We start from the raw sequence: 22,500 nt of genomic DNA, 5'->3' as shown, positions 1-22,500 counted from the left end.
GGGCCATACGCAGGCACTCAAGAAAAAAAAAGTTGAATTGGCAGATCTGCTGGGTATCAGAGCACAGGGGGCATTGGTGAGAAGTAAGTTTCAGGGAATATCTGAAATGGATGCCTCATCCAAATTTTTCTTTGGTTTAGAGAAAAAGAATGGACAAAGAAAAATTATTCATTGTCTCAAATCAGCTGTTGGACAAGAGCTCACTAGCCCTAGTGAAATTAGAAAGAGGGCAGTAGAGTTCTATGCTGAGCTCTACAAGTGTGAGTACAAAGAGGATAAAACAGTGACACAGAAGTTCCTTGATGGGCTCCCAAAGGTGGATGCAGAAGCTCAGGTTGAGCTTGAGCAACCATTGTCTTTGCAGGAGTTATACTCTGCATTAAAAGGCATGGAAAATGGAAGGGCACCAGGCTTTGATGGGCTTCCCGTTGACTTTTTTAAGTCTTTTTGGACTATGTTGGGAGAAGATTGGCTGGCAGTGGTTAATGATAGTTTAACCGGAGAGTTACTACCATTAAGCTGCAGAAGGGCTGTCCTCACCCTACTGCCCAAAAAGGGAGACCCTAGGGAGGTGAAAAACTGGAGGCCGGTGGCTTTATTGTGCACTGATTATAAGATCCTGTCCAAGGCTTTGTCCAACAGGCTGAGGGAGGTGATGGGGCAAATCATACATACGGACCAGTCCTACTGTGTTCCTGGCAGGCAGATAGGGGATAACATTTCTCTGATTCGTGACTTTTTGGACATCTCTAGGGCTATTGGGGTGGATGCAGGTCTAATTTCAATTGATCAGGAAAAGGCATTTGACCGAGTTGAACATCAATATTTATGGCATACGCTTGAGGCGTTTGGGTTCAGATCTGGTTTTATTGACATGATAAAGGTGATATATGGTGACATTGAAAGTGTATTGAAAGTTAACGGTGGTTTGAGTGCTCCTTTTAAAGTGTGTAGAGGTATTAGGCAGGGATGTTCTTTATCAGGGATGCTGTATGCCATTGCTATAGAGCCACTACTAAATAGCATTAGAAGTCGCATTGAAGGGGTGTACCTTTCCAAGGATATTCCTCCTATTCGTCTTTCAGCCTATGCTGATGATGTAGTTGTTTTAGTGAAAAATCAAGCGGAGGTGGATAGTTTGAGTCTAATGGTTGATCGGTTTAGGGGAATATCCTCGGCAAAAGTAAATTGGGAAAAGAGTTGTGCATTACAGATTGGAGAATGGTCTGGAGGGATCATGGCTTTGCCAGGGGGATTGGAATGGGGTAAGGGAGGGTTTAAGTATCTTGGAGTGTACTTAGGAGATGAGGGGATTATGGAAAGAAATTGGATTGGGGTGGTTGAAATGGTGGAAGGGAGGATGAGGAGATGGCGTTGGTTGTTATCTCGAATGTCATATAGGGGGAGAACTATTATAATTAACAATGTGATTGCCTCTGCATTATGGCATCGGTTGGCAGTTTTAGAACCACCTTCTGGTCTTCTGGCTAAGATACAGGCAATTATGGTAGATTTTTTTTGGGATAAATATCACTGGGTTCCACAAAGTGTTTTGTATTTGTCAAAAGAGGAGGGGGGACAAGGTCTGGTACATCTTGCTAGTAGGGCTGCTGCTTTCCGTTTTCAGTTTATTCAAAGGTTGCTTTATGGACAGGAAAATGTGGTGTGGAGGGGGGTAGCAGGCCTTGTGTTACAGAGGGTTGGAGGTTTAGGTTTAAAGAAGGCTTTATTTCTGGTTGATAGTAGCCAGATTTCTAGGGAGGGAGTACCTCCGTTTTACAGAGGCCTTCTCAGAGTGTGGAGCATAATGAAGGTGTCCAGACGAACTTCAGCGGAGTCAGTGCATTGGCTGTTGGAGGAACCTCTGGTGTGTGGGGCAAGACTGGATTGTACAACTGCAGCTGTTCCACATTTCTCCAAGATTCTGGTGAAGGGAAAAATAATCACCTTAAGACAGTTAATGGCAATGGCTGGGCCCGACTTAATGGATGGAAGACGGTTGGCTGAACATTTGGGGGTGAGGTCGGAAAGGATTGTTGGACAAATGCTGGGAAGCTGCAGGAAAGCTCTGTCAGCGGAAGAATGGGGAATGCTTAATAGCCACAAGAAGAAGGAACAAGATGAAGACGTCTCATTTCCAAGATTAGGGATTACACCAAATATCACAGAGTCAGAGAGAAAGGGTATATTGTTGGATTTGAGAGGGTTGGAGGAGGTGGGTTTGGATGAGGTGAATGGGAAGGATTTGTATAGGGGGTGTGTTAAGGTGTTAAACAAAGAGAAATTGAAAAATAGAAAAGACACTCCATGGAGGGTAAAATTGGGAATTGATGACAAGGTAAAGCCAGCATGGAGAGCACTGTACAAACCACCGTTACAAAAGGGTACTGGTGATATGCAATGGAGGGTGTTACATGGCATTATTGCAGTTAATGCTTTTGTATCTGTCATTAATTCAGATGTTAGAGATGGATGTCCTTTTTGTAATATAAGAGAAACCATTTTTCACTGTTTTATGGAGTGTGAGAGGATAAAACCTTTATTGGAAATACTGGAATCATTGTTTAGAGCTGTAGGTGAGATTTTTAATAACAATGTTTTTATTTTGGGGTTTCAATATAGTAAGCAACAGAAAAGAAAATGTCAAATGTTAAATTTTATTTTGGGACAAGCTAAGATGTCAATTTTTTTGAGTAGGAAACATAAAATAGACACGGGATATGAGAAGGATATAAGATGTGTTTTTAAAGGATTAGTGAAAGCAAGAATAAAAGTGGATTTTGAGTTTTTCTCAGCTGTAAAAGATCTCCCATTGTTTGAGGAGAAGTGGGCATATGAAGGAGCGCTTTGTTTTGTAGAGGAGGGGAAATTATTTTTTGTTGAGGAAATAAGTTGAATGTATATGTTCTTTTGTATTTTTATTTTTATTTATTTTGTGTAGGAATTACGTTCATTGTTTCATTTCTGAAAAGGCAGTGTGTCATTATTTATGTTAACAATTGAGTAGAAAATAAAGGTTTTATAAAAACTCAAAACTCTCTCTCTCGCTCTCTCTCCCTCCCTCTCTCTCTCTCTCTCTTTCTCCCTCTCTCTCTCTGTCTATCTCTGTCTCTTTGTCTCTCTCCTTCTCTCTCTCTCTGTCTCTCTCTGTGTCTCTCCCTCTCTCTCGCTCGCCTCTCATTTAAGTTAGCATATTTTTGTTATTTTTGTTGTGAGGAATATACTTTATACAATGATGATGTTTTTTTCTACTTTCAAAGCTTTGTAAAACACAGTTGCCACCATTCATGTCTGTGTGTTTTATGCCAATGTGTTGAAGTCTTCCAATATACAGTATACATGTAGACCAGCTGAAATAAATATTCCTTCTCCTTCTCCCCTCTCCACCCTCTCTCTCCTTCTCCATCCTTCACCTCCCCCTTTCTCTCCCCCTTCATCCTCCAATCCACCTCCCTCTGCTTCTGTCAGTGAGGAACCGTGTCTCTCAGGGTAAGACAACTAGCTCTTTCTCTGTTTTATCTCACTATCCATCAATGCCTCGTTCCGTTGCTCTCTCCCCCTCCTCTTTCTCTCTCTCTCCCAATTGAAGGCCATAGACTTGTATCATGAAGATATGTTAAGTGTCCCCTCCCTCCTTTCTCTCTCTCTCTCTCAGCAAAAGTTGCTCTCCCCCTTTTCTAGAGGTTCACCTCACACACTCAGTGTTCTCCTCTCAGTGTTCTCCTTTCTACCTCAGTGTTCTCCTCTCCAACTCAGTGTTCTCCTCTCAGTGTTCTCCTCTCTAACTCAGTGTTCTCCTCTCTAACTCAGTGTTCTCCTCTCTGTGTTCTCCTCTCTAACTCAGTGTTCTCCTCTCAGTGTTCTCCTTTCTACCTCAGTGTCCTCGTCTCTAACTCAGTGTTCTCCTCTCAGTGTTCTCCTCTCTAACTCATTGTTATCCTCTGTGTTATCCTCTCTATCTGTGTTCTCCTCTCTAAGTCAGTGTTCTCCTCTCAGTGTTCTCCTTTCTAACTTAGTGTTCTCCTCTGTCTTCTCCTCTCTAACTCAGTGTTCTCCTCTCAGTGTTCTCCTCTCTAACTCAGTGTTCTCCTCTTTAACTCAGTGTTCTCCTCTCTAACTCAGTGTTCTCCTCTCTAACTCAGTGTTTTCCTCTTTAACTCAGTGTTCTCCTCTCTAACTCAGTGTTCCCCTCTCTAACTCAGTGTTCTCCTCTCTAACTCAGTGTTCTTCTCTAACTCAGTGTTCTCCTCTTTAACTCAGTGTTCTCCTCTAACTCAGTGTTCTCCTCTCTAACTTAGTGTTCTCCTCTCTAACTCAGTGTTCTCCTCTCTAACTCAGTGTTCTCCTCTCTAACTCAGAGTTCTCCTCTTTAACTCAGTGTTCTCCTCTCTAACTCATTGTTCTCCTCTCTAACTCAGTGTTCTCCTCTTTAACTCAGTGTTCTCTTCTCTAACTCAGTGTTCTCCTCTAACTCAGTGTTCTCCTCTAACTCGGTGTTCTCCTCTATAACTCAGTGTTCTCCTCTCTAACTCAGTGTTCTCCTCTTTAACTCAGTGTTCTCCTCTCTAACTCAGTGTTCTCCTCTTTAACTCAGTGTTCTCTTCTCTAACTCAGTGTTCTCTTCTCTAACTCAGTGTTCTCCTCTATAACTCAGTGTTCTCCTCTTTAACTCAGTGTTCTCCTCTCTAACTCAGTGTTCTCCTCTCTAACTCAGTGTTCTCCTCTTTAACTCAGTGTTCTCCTCTCTAACTCTGTGTTCTCCTCTCTAACTCAGTGTTCTCCTCTCTAACTCAGTGTTCTCCTCTCTAACTCAGTGTTCTCCTCTCTAACTCAGTGTTCTCCTCTCTAACTCAGTGTTCTCCTCTTTAACTCAGTGTTCTCTTCTCTAACTCAGTGTTCTCCTCTTTAACTCAGTGTTCTCCTCTAACTCAGTGTTGTCCTCTCTAACTCAGTGTTCTCTTCTCTAACTCAGTGTTCTCCTCTCTAACTCAGTGTTCTCCTCTCTAACTCAGTGTTCTCCTCTCTAAATCAGTGTTCTCCTCTCTAACTCAGTGTTCTCCTCTCTAACTCAGTGTTCTCTTCTCTAACTCAGTGTTCTCTTCTCTAACTCAGTGTTCTCCTCTCTAACTCAGTGTTCTCCTCTTTAACTCAGTGTTCTCCTCTTTAACTCAGTGTTCTCTTCTCTAACTCAGTGTTCTCCTCTCTAACTCAGTGTTCTTCTCTTCTCTAACTCAGTGTTCTCCTCTCAGTGTTATCCTCTTTAACTCAGTGTTATCTTCTCTAACTCAGTGTTCTCCTCTCAGTGTTATCCTCTTTAACTCAGTGTTCTCCTCTCTAACTCAGTGTTCTCCTCTTTAACTCAGTGTTCTCCTCTCTAACTCAGTGTTCTCCTCTCTAACTCAGTGTTCTCCTCTTTAACTCAGTGTTCTCTTCTCTAACTCAGTGTTCTCCTCTCTAACTCAGTGTTCTCCTCTCTAACTCAGTGTTCTCCTCTTTAACTCAGTGTTCTCCTCTTTAACTCAGTGTTCTCTTCTCTAACTCAGTATTCTCCTTTTTAACTCAGTGTTCTCTTCTCTAACTCAGTGTTCTCCTCTCTAACTCAGTGTTCTCTTCTCTAACTCAGTGTTCTCCTCTTTAACTCAGTGTTCTCCTCTTTAACTCAGTGTTCTCCTCTCTAACTCAGTGTTCTCCTCTCTAACTCAGTGTTCTCCTCTCTAACTCAGTGTTCTCCTCTTTAACTCAGTGTTCTCTTCTCTAACTCAGTATTCTCCTCTTTAACTCAGTGTTCTCCTCTAACTCAGTGTTCTCCTCTAACTCAGTGTTCTCCTCTCTAACTCAGTGTTCTCCTCTCTAACTCAGTGTTCTCCTCTCTAACTCAGTGTTCTCTTCTCTAACTCAGTGTTCTCCTCTCTAACTCAGTATTCTCCTCTCAGTGTTCTCTTTAACTCAGTGTTCTCCTCTTTAACTCAGTATTCTCCTCTCAGTGTTCTCTTTAACTCAGTGTTCTCCTTTTTAACTCAGTGTTCTCCTCTTTAACTCAGTATTCTCCTCTCAGTGTTCTCTTTAACTCAGTGTTCTCCTTTTTAACTCAGTGTTCTCCTCTTTAACTCAGTATTCTCCTCTCAGTGTTCTCTTTAACTCAGTGTTCTCCTTTTTAACTGAGTGTTCTCCTCTTTAACTCAGTGTTCTCCTCTCTAAATCAGTGTGCTCTTCTATAACTCAGTGTTCTCCTCTCTAACTCAGTGTTCAAACACATTTACATAAGTATTCAGACTCTTTACTCAGTACTTTGTTGACGCACTGTTGACATCGATTACAGCCATGAGTTTTCTTGGGTATGTCGCTACAAGCTTGGCACACCTGTATTTGGGGAGTTTCTCCCATTCCTCTCTGCAGATCCTCTCAAGCTCTGTCAGGTTGGGTGGGAAGGGTCGCTGCACAGCTATTTTCAGGTTTCTCCAGAGATAATCGATCAGGTTCAAGTCCGGGCTCTGTCTGGGCCACTCAAGGACATTCTGAGACTTGTCCTGAAGCCACTCCTGCGTTATCTTGGCTGTGTGCTTAGGGTCGTTGTCCTGTTGGAAGGTGAACCTTTGTCCTCAGTCTGAGGTCCTGAGTGCTCTGGAGCAGGTTTTCATCAAAGATCTCTCTGCACTTTGCTCCGTTCATCTTTCCCTCGATCCTGACTAGTCTCCTAGTCCCTGCCGCTGAAAAACATCACCACAGCATGACGCTGCCACCACCATGCTTCACCCTAGGGATGGTGCCAGGTTTCCTCCAGACGTGACGCTTGGCATTCAGGCCAAAGAGTTCAATCTTGGTATCATCTGACCAAAGAATCTTGTTTTTCTTGGTCTGAGAGTCCTTTAGGTGCCTTTTGGCAAACTCCAAGCGGGCTGTCATGTGCCCTTTCCTGAGGAGTTGCTTCCGTCTGGCCACTCTACTATAAATGCCTGATTGGTGGAGTAGTGCAGAGATGGTTGTCCTTCTGAAAGTTTCTCCCATCTCCACAGAGGAACTCTGGAGCTCTGTCAGAGTGACCATCGGGTTGCTCAGTTTGTCTGGGAGCCAGCTCTAGGAAGATTCTTGGTGGTTCCAAACTTCTTCCATTTAAGAATGATGGAGGCCACTGTGTTTTTGGGGACCTTTAATGCTACAGAAATGTTTTGGTACCCTTCCCCAGATCTGTGCCTCAACACAATCCTGTCTCGGAGCTCTACGGACAATTCCTTCGACCCCATGGCTAGGTTTTTGCTCTGACATGCACTGTCAACTGTGGGACCTTATATAGACAGGTGTGTGCCTTTCCAAATCATGTCCAATCAATTGAATTTACCACAGGTGGACTCCAATCTAGTTGTAGAAACATCTCAAAGATGATCAATGGAAACAGGATGCACCTGAGCTCAATTTTGATTCTCATAGCAAAGGGTATGAATACTTATGTAAATACTGTATTTCTGTGGTTTTATTTTTAATAGATTTTCAAAAATGTATAAAGACCTGTTTTCACTTTGTCATTATGGGGTATTGTGTGTAGATTGACGAGACAAATAAATTATTCAATACATTTTAGAATAAGGCTGTAACGTAACAAAATGTGGAAAAAGTCAAGGGGATACTTTCCGAAGCAATGTAAACCAACATAAATATGGGTTGTATTTACAATGGTGTTTGTTCTTCACTGGTTGCCCTTTTCTTGTGGGAACAGGTCACAAATCTTGCTGCTGTGATGGCACACTGTGGTATTTCCCAATAGATATGGGAAGTTATAAAAATTGGATTTGTTTTCGAATTCTTTGTGGGTCTGTGTAATCTAAGGGGAAATATGTCTCTCTAATATGGTCATACATTTGGCAGGAGGTTAGGAAGTGCAGCTCAGTTTCCACCCCATTTTGTGGGCAGTGTGCACATAGCCTGTATTCTCTTGAGAGCCATGTCTGCCTACGGCGGTCTTTCTCAATAGCAAGGCTATGCTCACTGAGTCTGTACATAGTCAGAGCTCTTTCCTTAAATGTGGGTCACAGCGGTCAGGTATTCTCTGTTTCTCCTGTGTGTTATGTGAGTGTCAGGCACAGCGGTCAGGTATTCTCTGTTTCTCCTGTGTGTTATGTGAGTGTCAGGCACAGCGGTCAGGTATTCTCTGTTTCTCCTGTGTGTTATGTGAGTGTCAGGCACAGCGGTCAGGTATTCTCTGTTTCTTCTGTGTGTGAGTGTCAGGCACAGCGGTCAGGTATTCTCTGTTTCTCCTGTGTGTGAGTGTCAGGTACAGCGGTCAGGTATTCTCTGTTTCTCCTGTGTGTGAGTGTCAGGCACAGCGGTCAGGTATTCTCTGTTTCTCCTGTATGTTATGTGAGTGTCAGGTACAGCGGTCAGGTATTCTCTGTTTCTCCTGTGTGTGAGTGGCAGGCACAGCGGTCAGGTATTCTCTGTTTCTCCTGTGTGTGAGTGTCAGGCACAGCGGTCAGGTATTCTCTGTTTCTCCTGTGCGTTATGTGAGTGTCAGGCACAGCGGTCAGGTATTCTCTGTTTCTCCTGTGTGTTATGTGAGTGTCAGGCACAGCGGTCAGGTATTCTCTGTTCCTCCTGTGCGTTATGTGAGTGTCAGGCACAGCGGTCAGGTATTCTCTGTTTCTCCTGTGTGTTGTGTGAGTGTCAGGCACAGCGGTCAGGTGCTCTCTGTTTCTCCTGTGTGTGAGTGTCAGGCACAGCGGTCAGGTGTTCTCTGTTTCTCCTGTGTGTTATGTGAGTGTCAGGCACAGCGGTCAGGTATTCTCTGTTTCTCCTGTGTGTTATGTGAGTGTCAGGCACAGCGGTCAGGTATTCTCTGTTTCTCCTGTGTGTTATATGAGTGTCAGGCACAGCGGTCAGGTATTCTCTGTTTCTCCTGTGTGTTGTGTGAGTGTCAGGCACAGCGGTCAGGTGTTCTCTGTTTCTCCTGTGTGTTGTGTGAGTGTCAGGCACAGCGGTCAGGTATTCTCTGTTTCTCCTGTGTGTTGTGTGAGTGTCAGGCACAGCGGTCAGGTATTCTCTGTTTCTCCTGTGTGTGAGTGTCAGGCACAGCGGTCAGGTATTCTCTGTTTCTCCTGTGTGTTGTGTGAGTGTCAGGCACAGCGGTCAGGTATTCTCTGTTTCTCCTGTGTGTTATGTGAGTGTCAGGCACAGCGGTCAGGTATTCTCTGTTTCTCCTGTGTGTTATGTGAGTGTCAGGCACAGCGGTCAGGTATTCTCTGTTTCTCCTGTGCGTTATGTGAGTGTCAGGCACAGCGGTCAGGCGTTCTCTGTTTCTCCTGTGTGTTATGTGAGTGTCAGGCACAGCGGTCAGGTGTTCTCTGTTTCTCCTGTGTGTTATGTGAGTGTCAGGCACAGCGGTCAGGTATTCTCTGTTTCTCCTGTGTGTGAGTGTCAGGCACAGCGGTCAGGTATTCTCTGTTTCTCCTATGTGTGAGTGTCAGGCACAGCGGTCAGGTATTCTCTGTTTCTCCTGTGCGTTATGTGAGTGTCAGGCACAGCGGTCAGGTATTCTCTGTTTCTCCTGTGTGTTATGTGAGTGTCAGGCACAGCGGTCAGGTATTCTCTGTTCCTCCTGTGCGTTATGTGAGTGTCAGGCACAGCGGTCAGGTATTCTCTGTTTCTCCTGTGTGTTGTGTGAGTGTCAGGCACAGCGGTCAGGTGCTCTCTGTTTCTCCTGTGTGTGAGTGTCAGGCACAGCGGTCAGGTGTTCTCTGTTTCTCCTGTGTGTTATGTGAGTGTCAGGCACAGCGGTCAGGTATTCTCTGTTTCTCCTGTGTGTTATGTGAGTGTCAGGCACAGCGGTCAGGTATTCTCTGTTTCTCCTGTGTGTTATATGAGTGTCAGGCACAGCGGTCAGGTATTCTCTGTTTCTCCTGTGTGTTGTGTGAGTGTCAGGCACAGCGGTCAGGTGTTCTCTGTTTCTCCTGTGTGTTGTGTGAGTGTCAGGCACAGCGGTCAGGTATTCTCTGTTTCTCCTGTGTGTTGTGTGAGTGTCAGGCACAGCGGTCAGGTATTCTCTGTTTCTCCTGTGTGTGAGTGTCAGGCACAGCGGTCAGGTATTCTCTGTTTCTCCTGTGTGTTGTGTGAGTGTCAGGCACAGCGGTCAGGTATTCTCTGTTTCTCCTGTGTGTTGTGTGAGTGTCAGGCACAGCGGTCAGGTATTCTCTGTTTCTCCTGTGTGTTATGTGAGTGTCAGGCACAGCGGTCAGGTATTCTCTGTTTCTCCTGTGCGTTATGTGAGTGTCAGGCACAGCGGTCAGGCGTTCTCTGTTTCTCCTGTGTGTTATGTGAGTGTCAGGCACAGCGGTCAGGTGTTCTCTGTTTCTCCTGTGTGTTATGTGAGTGTCAGGCACAGCGGTCAGGTATTCTCTGTTTCTCCTGTGTGTGAGTGTCAGGCACAGCGGTCAGGTATTCTCTGTTCCTCCTGTGTTATGTGAGTGTCAGGCTGATGCTGTGTATGTGACAACTCTATTAATAGACTGCTAACATCACACCCCCTGAGCCACGTCTCCCTGCTCTCTAGGACCCTACAGGGGTTTGTCTGAATGGATTAACACACAGCTGGAGGGATTACACTCCCTGATGTCCTGTCCAGGGCCCGTTTAATAGGAGAAACAACACGTTGTAATCTGAGAAAATCCTTTCGGAGAGAGATTACCGTCTAATCTGAGATAGGACTACCTGCCAGCTCTGTCAATCCTCCCTCTACCCCCCCCCCCCCCCCTCTCTCCCTCCTCTCCCCTCCTCTCCCTCCCTCATCTCCCCTCCTCTCTCTCCTCTCCCCCCTCTCTCTCCCTCCTCTCCCCTCCTCTCCCTCCCTCCTCTCCCCTCCTCTCTCTCCTCTCCCCCCCCTCTCTCCCTCCTCTCCCCTCCTCTCCCTCCCTCATCTCCCCTCCTCTCTCTCCTCTCCCCCCTCTCTCTCCCTCCTCTCCCCTCCTCTCCCCTCCTCTCCCTCCCTCCTCTCCCCTCCTCTCTCTCCTCTCCCCCCTCTCTCTCCCTCCTCTCCCCTCCTCTCCCTCCCTCCTCTCCCCTCCTCTCTCTCCTCTCCCCACCTCTCTCTCACTCCTCTCCCCTCCTCTCTCTCCCTCCTCTCCCCTCCTCTCTCCCCTCCTCTCCCCTCCTCTCTAACTCTCTCAAACCGTACCAATCCTGTTTATATAATCTTCCCCTAGTTGTAATTTAGGATGACTCTGTGTTTCCCTGTTTTAGGGTCAGACCATGATGTCCAGTAGTGGGTTAGAACCTGGTTTCCTGTCTGATACTATACTGTGTTTCCTGTCTGATACTAGACTGTGTTTCCCGTCTGATACTAGACTGTGTTTCCTGTCTGATACTAGACTGTGTTTCCTGTCTGATACTAGACAGTGTTTCCTGTCTGATACTGGACTGTGTTTCCTGTCTGATACTGGACTGTGTTTCCTGTCTGATACTAGACTGTGTTTCCTGTCTGATACTAGACTGTGTTTCCTGTCTGATACTAGACTGTGTTTCCTGTCTGATACTAGACTGTGTTTCCTGTCTGATACTAGACTGTGTTTCCTGTCTGATACTAGACTGTGTTTCCTGTCTGATACTAGACTGTGTTTCCTGTCTGATACTGGACTGTGTTTCCTGTCTGATACTGGACTGTGTTTCCTGTCTGATACTGGACTGTGTTTCCTGTCTGATACTAGACTGTGTTTCCTTTCTGATACTAGACTGTGTTTCCTGTCTGATACTGGACTGTGTTTCCTGTCTGATACTGGACTGTGTTTCCTGTCTGATACTGGACTGTGTTTCCTGTCTGATACTAGACTGTGTTTCCTGTCTGATACTGGACTGTGTTTCCTGTCTGATACTGGACTGTGTTTCCTGTCTGATACTAGACTGTGTTCCCTGTCTGATACTGGACTGTGTTTCCTGTCTGATACTAGACTGTGTTTCCTGTCTGATACTAGACTGTGTTTCCTGTCTGATACTAGACTGTGTTTCCTGTCTGATACTAGACCGTGTTTCCTGTCTGATACTAGACCGTGTTTCCTGTCTGATACTAGACTGTGTTTCCTGTCTGATACTGGACTGTGTTTCCTGTCTGATACTGGACTGTGTTTCCTGTCTGATACTGGACTGTGTTTCCTGTCTGATACTAGACTGTGTTTCCTGTCTGATACTGGACTGTGTTTCCTGTCTGATACTAGACTGTGTTTCCTGTCTGATACTGGACTGTGTTTCCTGTCTGATACTGGACTGTGTTTCCTGTCTGATACTGGACTGTGTTTCCTGTCTGATACTAGACTGTGTTTCCTTTCTGATACTAGACTGTGTTTCCTGTCTGATACTGGACTGTGTTTCCTGTCTGATACTGGACTGTGTTTCCTGTCTGATACTGGACTGTGTTTCCTGTCTGATACTAGACTGTGTTTCCTGTCTGATACTGGACTGTGTTTCCTGTCTGATACTGGACTGTGTTTCCTGTCTGATACTAGACTGTGTTCCCTGTCTGATACTGGACTGTGTTTCCTGTCTGATACTAGACTGTGTTTCCTGTCTGATACTAGACTGTGTTTCCTGTCTGATACTAGACTGTGTTTCCTGTCTGATACTAGACCGTGTTTCCTGTCTGATACTAGACTGTGTTTCCTGTCTGATACTGGACTGTGTTTCCTGTCTGATACTGGACTGTGTTTCCTGTCTGATACTGGACTGTGTTTCCTGTCTGATACTAGACTGTGTTTCCTGTCTGATACTGGACTGTGTTTCCTGTCTGATACTAGACTGTGTTTCCTGTCTGATACTAGACTGTGTTTCCTGTCTGATACTAGACTGTGTTTCCTGTCTGATACTAGACCGTGTTTCCTGTCTGATACTAGACTGTGTTTCCTGTCTGATACTGGACTGTGTTTCCTGTCTGATACTAGACTGTGTTTCCTGTCTGATACTGGACTGTGTTAGCCTGTTGTTTTATAGCCTTATAGACATTTGCTCAGGGAACCAATGAATCCTTCAGTACTCAGGCCTCATTCTTTTATGCATCAACCTACCCTCCTCCCTCTCTCTCTCTTCTCTCTCCCTCCCCTCTCTCTCTCTCCCCCTCCCCTCTCCCTCTCTCCCTCCCATCTCTCTCTCTCCCCCCATCTTTTTCTCCCTCCCCTCCCCCTCTCTCTCTCTCTCCCTTCCCTCTCCCTCTCTCCATCCCCTCTCCCTCTCTCCCTCCCCTCTCCCTCTCTCCCTCCCCTCTCTCTCTTTCTCCCTCCCCTCTCCCTCTCTCCCTCCCCCCTCCATCTCTCTCTCCCTCCCCTCTCTCTCTCTCCCTCCCCTCTCTCTCCCTCCCTCCCCTCTCTCTCCCTCCCCTCTCTCTCTCTCCCTCCCCTCTCCCTCCCACAGTGTATTCTATTTTCCTGGTATTTAATCCAATAGAATGATTTGATTTTGAAGAGTCTCATTGTATAATCTCCACAGGGAGTCCTTATGCTGCCACAGCAATACACACACAAACACGCTCTCACACACGGCAGGACACACACACTCAAAAGCAACCAACCTGTCCAAAGTTGATTGTTTAAATTGGAGTGTATGTGTGTATTGTGTACATGTGGAGCGCGTGTGTGTTTAAAGTACAACCCTCTTTACTTCTGTAGCCTGCTCACCTCTACCACTACCAGTTACCAGACATGGTCTAGCTGGTTGTTACTAGTCCCCGGGTCCTCTACCAGTTACCAGACATGGTCCAGCTGGTTGTTACTAGTCCCCAGGTCCTCTACCAGTTACCAGACATGGTCTACTAGCTGGTTGTTACTATTCTCTCAACCAGCTCCATTATGTAGTCACCTGGAATGCATTTCAATTAACAGGTGTGCCTTTTTAAAAGTTAATTTGTGGAATTTCTTTCCTTCTTAATGCCTTTGAGCTAATCAGCTGTGTTGTGACAAGGTAGGGGGGGTATACAGAAGATAGCCCTATTTGGTAAAATACCAAGTCCATATTATGGCAAGAACAGCTTAAATAAGCAAAGAGAAACAACAGTCCACCAAGACATGAAGGTCAATACGGAAAATGTTAAGATCTACAATGTAGAAAATAGTAAAAAAATAAAGAAAACCCCTTTAATTAGTAGGTGTTGTAAATGTTTTGACCGGTGGTGTAAACTCCCAGTCTTTCTGTCATGTAGTCAGTTCAAATGGTTCAGCTGTGGCAGAGACTAGAGAGAGACGCTCAGGGAACTCAGTTCACAGACAAAGAAGAGAAAGAAGAGACGCCTGGAGGAACAGATACATTAATTATGGATGAACAAAATGATGAGAGAGAGAGAGGTGGAGTTGATAGGCAATCTACATATGTGATGAATCAATCACTACTGTCCTCTACTGTCTTAGTCAACTATCAATCACTACTGTCCTCTACTGTCTTAGTCAACTATCAATCACTACTGTCCTCTACTGTCTTAGTCAACTACCAATCACTACTGTCCTCTATTGTCTTAGTCAACTATCAATCACTACTGTCCTCTACTGTCTTAGTCAACTATCAATCACTACTGTCCTCTACTGTCTTAGTCAACTATCAATCACTACTGTCCTCTACTGTCTTAGTCAACTATCAATCACTACTGTCCTCTACTGTCTTAGTCAACTATCAATCACTACTGTCCTCTACTGTCTTAGTCAACTATCAATCACTACTGTCCTCTACTGTCTTAGTCAACTATCAATCACTACTGTCCTCTACTGTCTTAGTCAACTATCAATCACTACTGTCCTCTACTGTCTTAGTCAACTATCAATCACACACACGCACACACACACACTCGCTCTCTCTCGCTCTTCATTGAGATATTTGTTTTTAGATATGTGTTGAAGAAAACCCAGTAACATTGAAATTATCTCCCCTCTCTCTCCCCAATTTCTCTTTCTCTCTCTCCCCCCTCGTTCTCTCTCCCTTCCCTCCTTCGTTCTCTCTCTCTCTCACTCTCTCACTCTCCCTCCTCTCTCTCCCCCTCTCCCTCCTCTCTCTCCCCCTCTCCCCCCTTGCTCTCCCCCTCTCCCCCCTTGCTCTCTCCCTCTCCCCCCTTTCTCTCTCCCTCTCCCCCCCTTCTCTCCCACTCCTCCCTTTTTCTCTCTCTCTCAGACCCTGATGCTCTGGTTGAGCCCGTGGCTCCGGTGATTGTGATTGGTCCGAAGAATATGTCTGTCGTGGCAGGGAGGGAAGCTACACTTGAGTGTATTGCTAACGCCAGGTAACACACACACACACACACACACACACACACACACACACACACACACACACACACACACACACACACACACACACACACACACACACACACAACAGACCTGGCCTCACCCCTGTCAGTGAGGCTTTAAACCTCAAATGACAGGAAGAAGTTGGCCTCAACTCTCTCTCCTTTAACCTCCCTCTCTCTTTAGCACTCCTAATCTCTCCCCCTCTTTCCCCTCCCCTCTCTCTCTCAAACCCTCCCCTACCCTCCCTCCCCCCTCTCTCCCTCCCTCCCCTCCCCTCCCCTCATATCCTCCTTCCTCTCCCCTCCTATCCTCCTTTCCCTCCCCTATCTCTCCCTTCCTTCCTCGCCTCCTATCCTCCTTCCCCTCTCTCTCTCTCTCTCTCTCTCTCTCTCTCTCTCTCTTTCTCTCTCTCTCTCACCCTCCCCCTTCTTTCCCCTCCCCCCTCTCCCTTCCTTCCTCCCCTCCTATCCTCCTTCCCCTCTCTCCCCCTCCCCCTTTTTCCCCCTCCCCCTCCCCCTTTTTCCCCCTCCCCCCTCTCTCTCTCTTCCTCCCCTCCTATCCTCCTTCTCCTCCACTCCTCCAATCATCTGTCCCCTCCCCCCCTCTCTCTCTCTCTCTCTCTCTCCCCTCCAAAACCAGTTTAGACAGTGTTGATTAGAGCAGACAGTCTGTCTTCCACTCTGTCTCAGCACCTCTGTCTAACACTCACACACACACACACACACACGCACGCACGCACGCACGCACACACACACACACACACACACACACACACACACACAGTAATAAAGTGTTTTAGATGGTGTAAACATCAAACATTGTCTTGATGTTGTTTCGTCTCATGGTGCCAAAACCCCCTTCTAGTAGACAGTACAGTAGTAATGTAGTAATGTAGTACAGTAGTAGAGTAGTACAGCAGTAATGTAGTAGAGTAGTAATGTAGTAATGTAGTACAGTAGTAATGTAGTAATCTAGTAATCTAGTACAGCAGTAATGTAGTACATTGGTAATGTAGTACAGTAGTAATGTAGTAATGTAGTACAGTAGTAATGTAGTAATCTAGTAATCTAGTACAGCAGTAATGTAGTGCATTGGTAATGTAGTACAGTAGTAATGTAGTATTGTAGTACAGTAGTAATGTAGTAATGTAGTACTAGCGGGAATGTAGTACAGTAGTACTGTAGTACAGTAGTAATGTAGTAATGTAGTAGAGTAGTAGAGTAGTAATGTAGTAATGTAGTAATGTAGTACAGTAGTAATGTAGTAATCTAGTACAGCAGTAATGTAGTGCATTGGTAATGTAGTACAGTAGTAATGTAGTATTGTAGTACAGTAGTACAGTAGTAATGTAGTACATCGGGAATGTAGTACAGTCTACTGTAGTACAGTAGTAATGTAGCACAGTAGTAATGTAATACAGTAGTAATGTAGTACAGTAGTACAGTGGTAATGTAGTACAGTAGTACAGTAGTAATGTAGTACAGCAGTAATGTAATAATGTAGTACAGTAGTAATGTAGTACAGTAGTAGAGTAGTAATGTAGTAATGTAGTAATGTAGTAATCTAGTACAGCAGTAATGTAGTACATTGGTAATGTAGTACAGTAGTATTGTAGTACAGTAGTACAGTAGTAATGTAGTACATCAGGCATGTAGTATAGTGTACTGTAGTAATGTAGTATAGTAGTAATGTAGTAATGTAGTATGGTAGTAATGTAGTACAGTAGTACAGTGGTACATTAGTAATGTAGTACAGTGGTAAAGTAGTAATGTCGTAATGTAGTAATGTAGTACAGTAGTAATGTAGTATAGTAGTACAGTAGTACAGTAGTAATGTAGTACAGCAGTACAGTAGGACAGTAGTAATGTAGTACAGTAGTATAGTAGTACAGTAATAATGTTGTAGTGTAGTATTGTAGTAATGTAGTAATGTGGTACAGTAGTATAGTAGTACAGCAGTAATGTAGTGTAGTAGTATAGTAGTAAAGTAGTAATGTGGTACAGTAGTATGGTAGTACAGTAGTACAGTAGTACAGTAGTAATGTAGTACAGTAGTAATGTAGTACAGTAGTAATGTAGTACAGTAGTAATGTAGTAATGTAGTACAGTAGTATAGTAGTATATTAGTACAGTAGTAATGTAGTAATATAGCACGGTAGTACAGTAGTAGTTGTGTGACCACATGAACCTCTATGAAGACTGGAAGCTGTTCCACTGTCATTCATTGATTTACTGATTGATTGGTTGTTAAATAGATTGATAATTTGATTGATTGGTTGTTAAATAGATTGATAATTTGATTGATTGGTTGTTAAATTGATTGATAATTTGATTGATTGGTTGTTAAATAGATTGATAATTTGATTGATTGGTTGTTAAATAGATTGATAATTTGATTGATTGGTTGATAAATAGATTGATAATTTGATTGATTGGTTGTTAAATAGATTGATAATTTGATTGATTGATTGTTAAATAGATTGATAATTTGAATGATTGACTGTTAAATAGATTGATAAATTGATTGATTGATTGTTAAATAGATTGATAAATTGATTGATTGATTGATTGTTAAATAGATTGATAAATTGATTGATTGATTGGTTAAGTGGTTAATTGATTGGCTAGATGAGTTATTAACAGATTGATTGGTTATTTTGTTGTTTTCTCCCCAGGCCGGTGGAGAGGCTGGTGTTGTCGTGGAAACGTAATGGGCGTCGGCTGGCCAGTGGAGTGGGCATGTTCGGGCGTCGCCTGACCCTCTCTAGCCCCTCCCTCTCAGACGGGGGCGTGTACGTGTGTGAGGCGTCGCTTCTTAACTCCACCACCAGACCCACCGAGGCCCGGGCGCATCTCACTGTACTGGGTACTAAACACATCTCACTGTACTGGGTACTAAACACCTGGGTACTAAACACATCTCACTGTACTGGGTACTAAACACACCTCACTGTACTGGGTACTAAACACATCTCACTGTACTGGGTACTAAACACATCTCACTGTACTGGGTACTAAACTAAACACATCTCACTGTACTGGGTACTAAACACATCTCACTGTACTGGGTACTAAACACACCTCACTGTACTGGGTACTAAACACATCTCACTGTACTGGGTACTAAACACATCTCACTGTACTGGGTACTAAACTAAACACATCTCACTGTACTGGGTACTAAACACATCACACTATACTGGGTACTAGACACACCTCACTATACTGGGTACTCAACACATCTCACTGTACTGGGTACTAAACACATCTCACAGTACTGGGTACTAAACTAAACACATCTCACTATACTGGGTACTAAACACATCTCACAGTACTGGGTACTAAACACACCTCACTGTACTGGGTACTAAACACACCTCACTGTACTGGGTACTAAACACACCTCACTGTACTGGGTACTAAACACACCTCACTGTACTGGGTACTAAACACACCTCACTGTACTGGGTACTAAACACTGTACTGGGTACTAAACACATCTCACTGTACTGGGTACTAAACACACCTCACTGTACTGGGTACTAAACACATCTCACTGTACTGGGAACTAAACACACCTCTCTGTACTGGGTACTAAACACATCTCACTGTACTGGGTACTAAACACATCCCACTGTACTGGGTACTAAACACATCCCACTGTACTGGGTACTCAACACATCTCACTGTACTGGGTACTCAACACATATCTCTGTACTGGGTACTCAACACATCTCTCTGTACTGGGTACTCAACACATCTCTCTGTACTGGGTACTAAACACACCTCACTGTACTGGGTACTAAACACATCTCACTGTACTGGGTACAACACATCTCACAGTACTGGGTACTAAACACATCTCACTGTACTGGGTACTAAACACATCTCACTGTACTGGGAACTAAACACACCTCTCTGTACTGGGTACTAAACACACCTCACTGTACTGGGTACTAAACACATCTCACTGTACTGGGTACTAAACACACCTAACTGTCTATGACTCGGGTGGCTGGAGTCTTTGAAGACTTGTATAGCTTTCCTCCGACACCGCCTGGTATAGAGTTAGGGTTAGAGGGTTATAGAGGTCCTGGATGCAGGAAGCATGGCCCCTTTGTTGTACTGGGCCGTACGCTGTACCCTCTGTAGCGCCGTACGCTGTACCCTACTGGGCCGTACGCTGTACCCTCTGTAGCGCCGTACGCTGTACCCTACTGGGCCGTACGCTGTACCCTCTGTAGCACCGTACGCTGTACCCTACTGGGCCGTACGCTGTACCCTACTGGGCCGTACGCTGTACCCTACTGGGCCGTACGCTGTACCCTACTGGGCCGTACGCTGTACCCTCTGTAGTGCCTTGCGGTCGCCATACCAGGCAGTGTCGTTTCTGACATTATATACAATATCATATACAATATTACATACAATATTACATATACTGTTACATACAATATTACATACAATATTACATACAATATTACACATACTATTACATACAATATTACATATAATATTACATACAATATTACATATACTATTACATACAATATTACATACAATATTAGATACAATATTACACATACTATTACAAACAATAGTAGATACAATATTACATAAATATTACATACAATATTACATATAATATTACATACACTATTACATACAATTTTACATATAATATTACATACAATATTACATAAAATATTACATACAATATTACATACAATATTACATACAATATAACATACAATATTACATATACTATTACATACACTATTACATATACTATTACATACAATATTACATACAATATTACATATACTATTACATACAATATTACATACAATATTACATATACTATTACATACAATATAACATACAATATTACATATACTATTACATACAATATTACATATACTATTACATATACTATTACATACACTATTACATACAATATTACATATACTATTACATACAATATTACATACAATATTACATATACTATTACATACACTATTAATTACATAATATTACATACACTATTCCTTTCTGTTATAACACATTCACCATGGTTCCTTTCTGTTATAACACATTCACCATGGTTCCTTTGTGTTATAACACATTCACCATGGTTCTTTTCTGTTATAACACATTCACCCTGGTTCCTTTCTGTTATAACACATTATGTCATGTCATCATGGTTCCTTTCTGTTATAACACATTCACCCTGGTTCCTTTGTGTTATAACACATTCACCATGGTTCCTTTTTGTTATAACACATTCACCATGGTTCCTTTCTGTTATAACACATTCACCATGGTTCCTTTCTGTTATAACACATTCACCATGGTTCCTTTCTGTTATAACACATTCACCATGGTTCCTTTCTGTTATAACACATTCTGTCATGTCATCATGGTTCCTTTCTGTTATAACACATTCACCATGGTTCCTTTCTGTTATAACACATTCACCCTGGTTCCTTTCTGTTATAACACATTCACCCTGGTTCCTTTCTGTTATAACACATTCACCATGGTTCCTTTCTGTTATAACACATTCACCATGGTTCCTTTCTGTTATAACACATTCACCATGGTTCCTTTCTGTTATAACACATTCATCATGGTTCCGTTCTGTTATAACACATTCATCATGGTTCCTTTCTGTTATAACACATTCACCATGGTTCCTTTCTGTTATAACACATTCACCATGGTTCCTTTCTGTTATAACACATTCACCATGGTTCCTTTCTGTTATTACACATTCACCCTGGTTCCTTTCTGTTATAACACATTCACCATGGTTCCTTTCTGTTATAACACATTCACCCTGGTTCCTTTCTGTTATAACACATTCACCATGGTTCCTTTCTGTTATAACACATTCACCATGGTTCCTTTCTGTTATAACACATTCACCATGGTTCCTTTCTGTTATAACACATTCACCATGGTTCCTTTCTGTTATAACACATTCACCATGGTTCCTTTCTGTTATAACACATTCACCCTGGTTCCTTTCTGTTATAACACATTCACCATGGTTCCTTTCTGTTATAACACATTCATCATGGTTCCGTTCTGTTATAACACATTCATCATGGTTCCGTTCTGTTATAACACATTCACCATGGTTCCTTTCTCAGAACAAATGTTTTTAGTCGCAGATGAAATGAGTTGGTTTCCAGAGTCAACAATCAATAAACACACGCCTCCACATATAACACACCTCAACCAGCCCACGCCTCCTCTGTGTGTGTTGGTATGGTAAACACACAGGGTGATTGATGAAGATAAACTTTTTTTTGCTGTGTTACTCAATAGCTTTTGATGCTTCATGATTGCAGAGAGAGAGAGAGAGAGAGAGAGAGAGACTCTCAGAAGTATGCTAGTGCATATTTATACTCCGTCTCTCTGTCTATCTTTTGACCAGAGAACTGGTGTAGGCTAAGATGGTGTGTGTGTGTGATGGCAGGTTGGGAAAGGGTGTGTGTTTTATGTACATCTGCCCTTCCAAACAAACAATGATCAAGTGTTACTAAAGCACATAGAGACAAACAAACAAACAAAAAAGAGAGAGACAGAGAGACAGAGGGACAGAGAGAGAGAGAGAGAGAGAGAGAGAGAGAGAGAGAGAGAGAGAGAGAGAGAGACACACACAGAGACACAGAGAGAGAGAGAGAGAGACATCATGTATTAAAACTCTAAGCACAAACCTGTCTCCCCACCTACCCACCGTGTGCTGCTGTTCTGTTCTGAGGGAGATGAATGTTTCTGTTTTTATCAGTGTCATGCCAAGTCTATCTCTCTCTCGTTGTCTTGTCCACAAGGTACAGCAGGCTCTACACACACGGGATGAGGAGTGTGTGTGTGTGTGTCGTCGTTGTCTGTGTGCTGAGTGTGTTTGGAGCAGAGTGAAGAGTCATACTTCAGTCCAATCCCCCGCTAGAACTATTAACAACATGAACAACACCAGAACACTGTACTGGACCCGCTGGTCTGTTGTGGCTGCTACTCTCAGCTGCTGGAGATGCTGCCGTCTTCTAGAGGAACACAGCATGGAGAGAAATCTCTCTGTCTCTCTCTCTCTCTCTCTCGCTCCTTCTCTCTCTGTCAATTCAATTCAATTCAATTCAATTTGCTTTATTGGCATGACGTAACAATGTACATATTGCCAAAGCTTATTTACAATATAAAAATGAGAATCAAAATGGTCAACGGGACAACAGTAACAACAATAACTAAGTGTCAAAATA

The 22,500-nt window shown here is 43.5% G+C and overlaps 1 protein-coding gene across 1 annotated transcript in view; it reads left to right on the top strand.

The window, feature by feature from the left end:
* LOC129842964 (protein sidekick-1-like) overlaps nucleotides 1-22,500 on the top strand; it is a 373,259-nt gene that overhangs the window by 149,220 nt on the left and 201,539 nt on the right. Inside the window, exons 6-7 of the mRNA XM_055911684.1 lie at nucleotides 15,118-15,226; nucleotides 17,911-18,101. Of these exons, the coding sequence (XP_055767659.1) occupies nucleotides 15,118-15,226; nucleotides 17,911-18,101 (300 nt within the window). The remainder of the gene's footprint in view (nucleotides 1-15,117; nucleotides 15,227-17,910; nucleotides 18,102-22,500) is intronic.

This window comes from Salvelinus fontinalis, unplaced genomic scaffold (assembly GCF_029448725.1).
Source record: "Salvelinus fontinalis isolate EN_2023a unplaced genomic scaffold, ASM2944872v1 scaffold_0081, whole genome shotgun sequence".
In the NCBI taxonomy this organism is placed as follows: Eukaryota; Metazoa; Chordata; class Actinopteri; order Salmoniformes; family Salmonidae; genus Salvelinus; species Salvelinus fontinalis.
The sequence above is the reverse complement of the archived record's forward strand: the minus strand, read 5'-3'. Positions and strand labels throughout refer to the sequence as shown.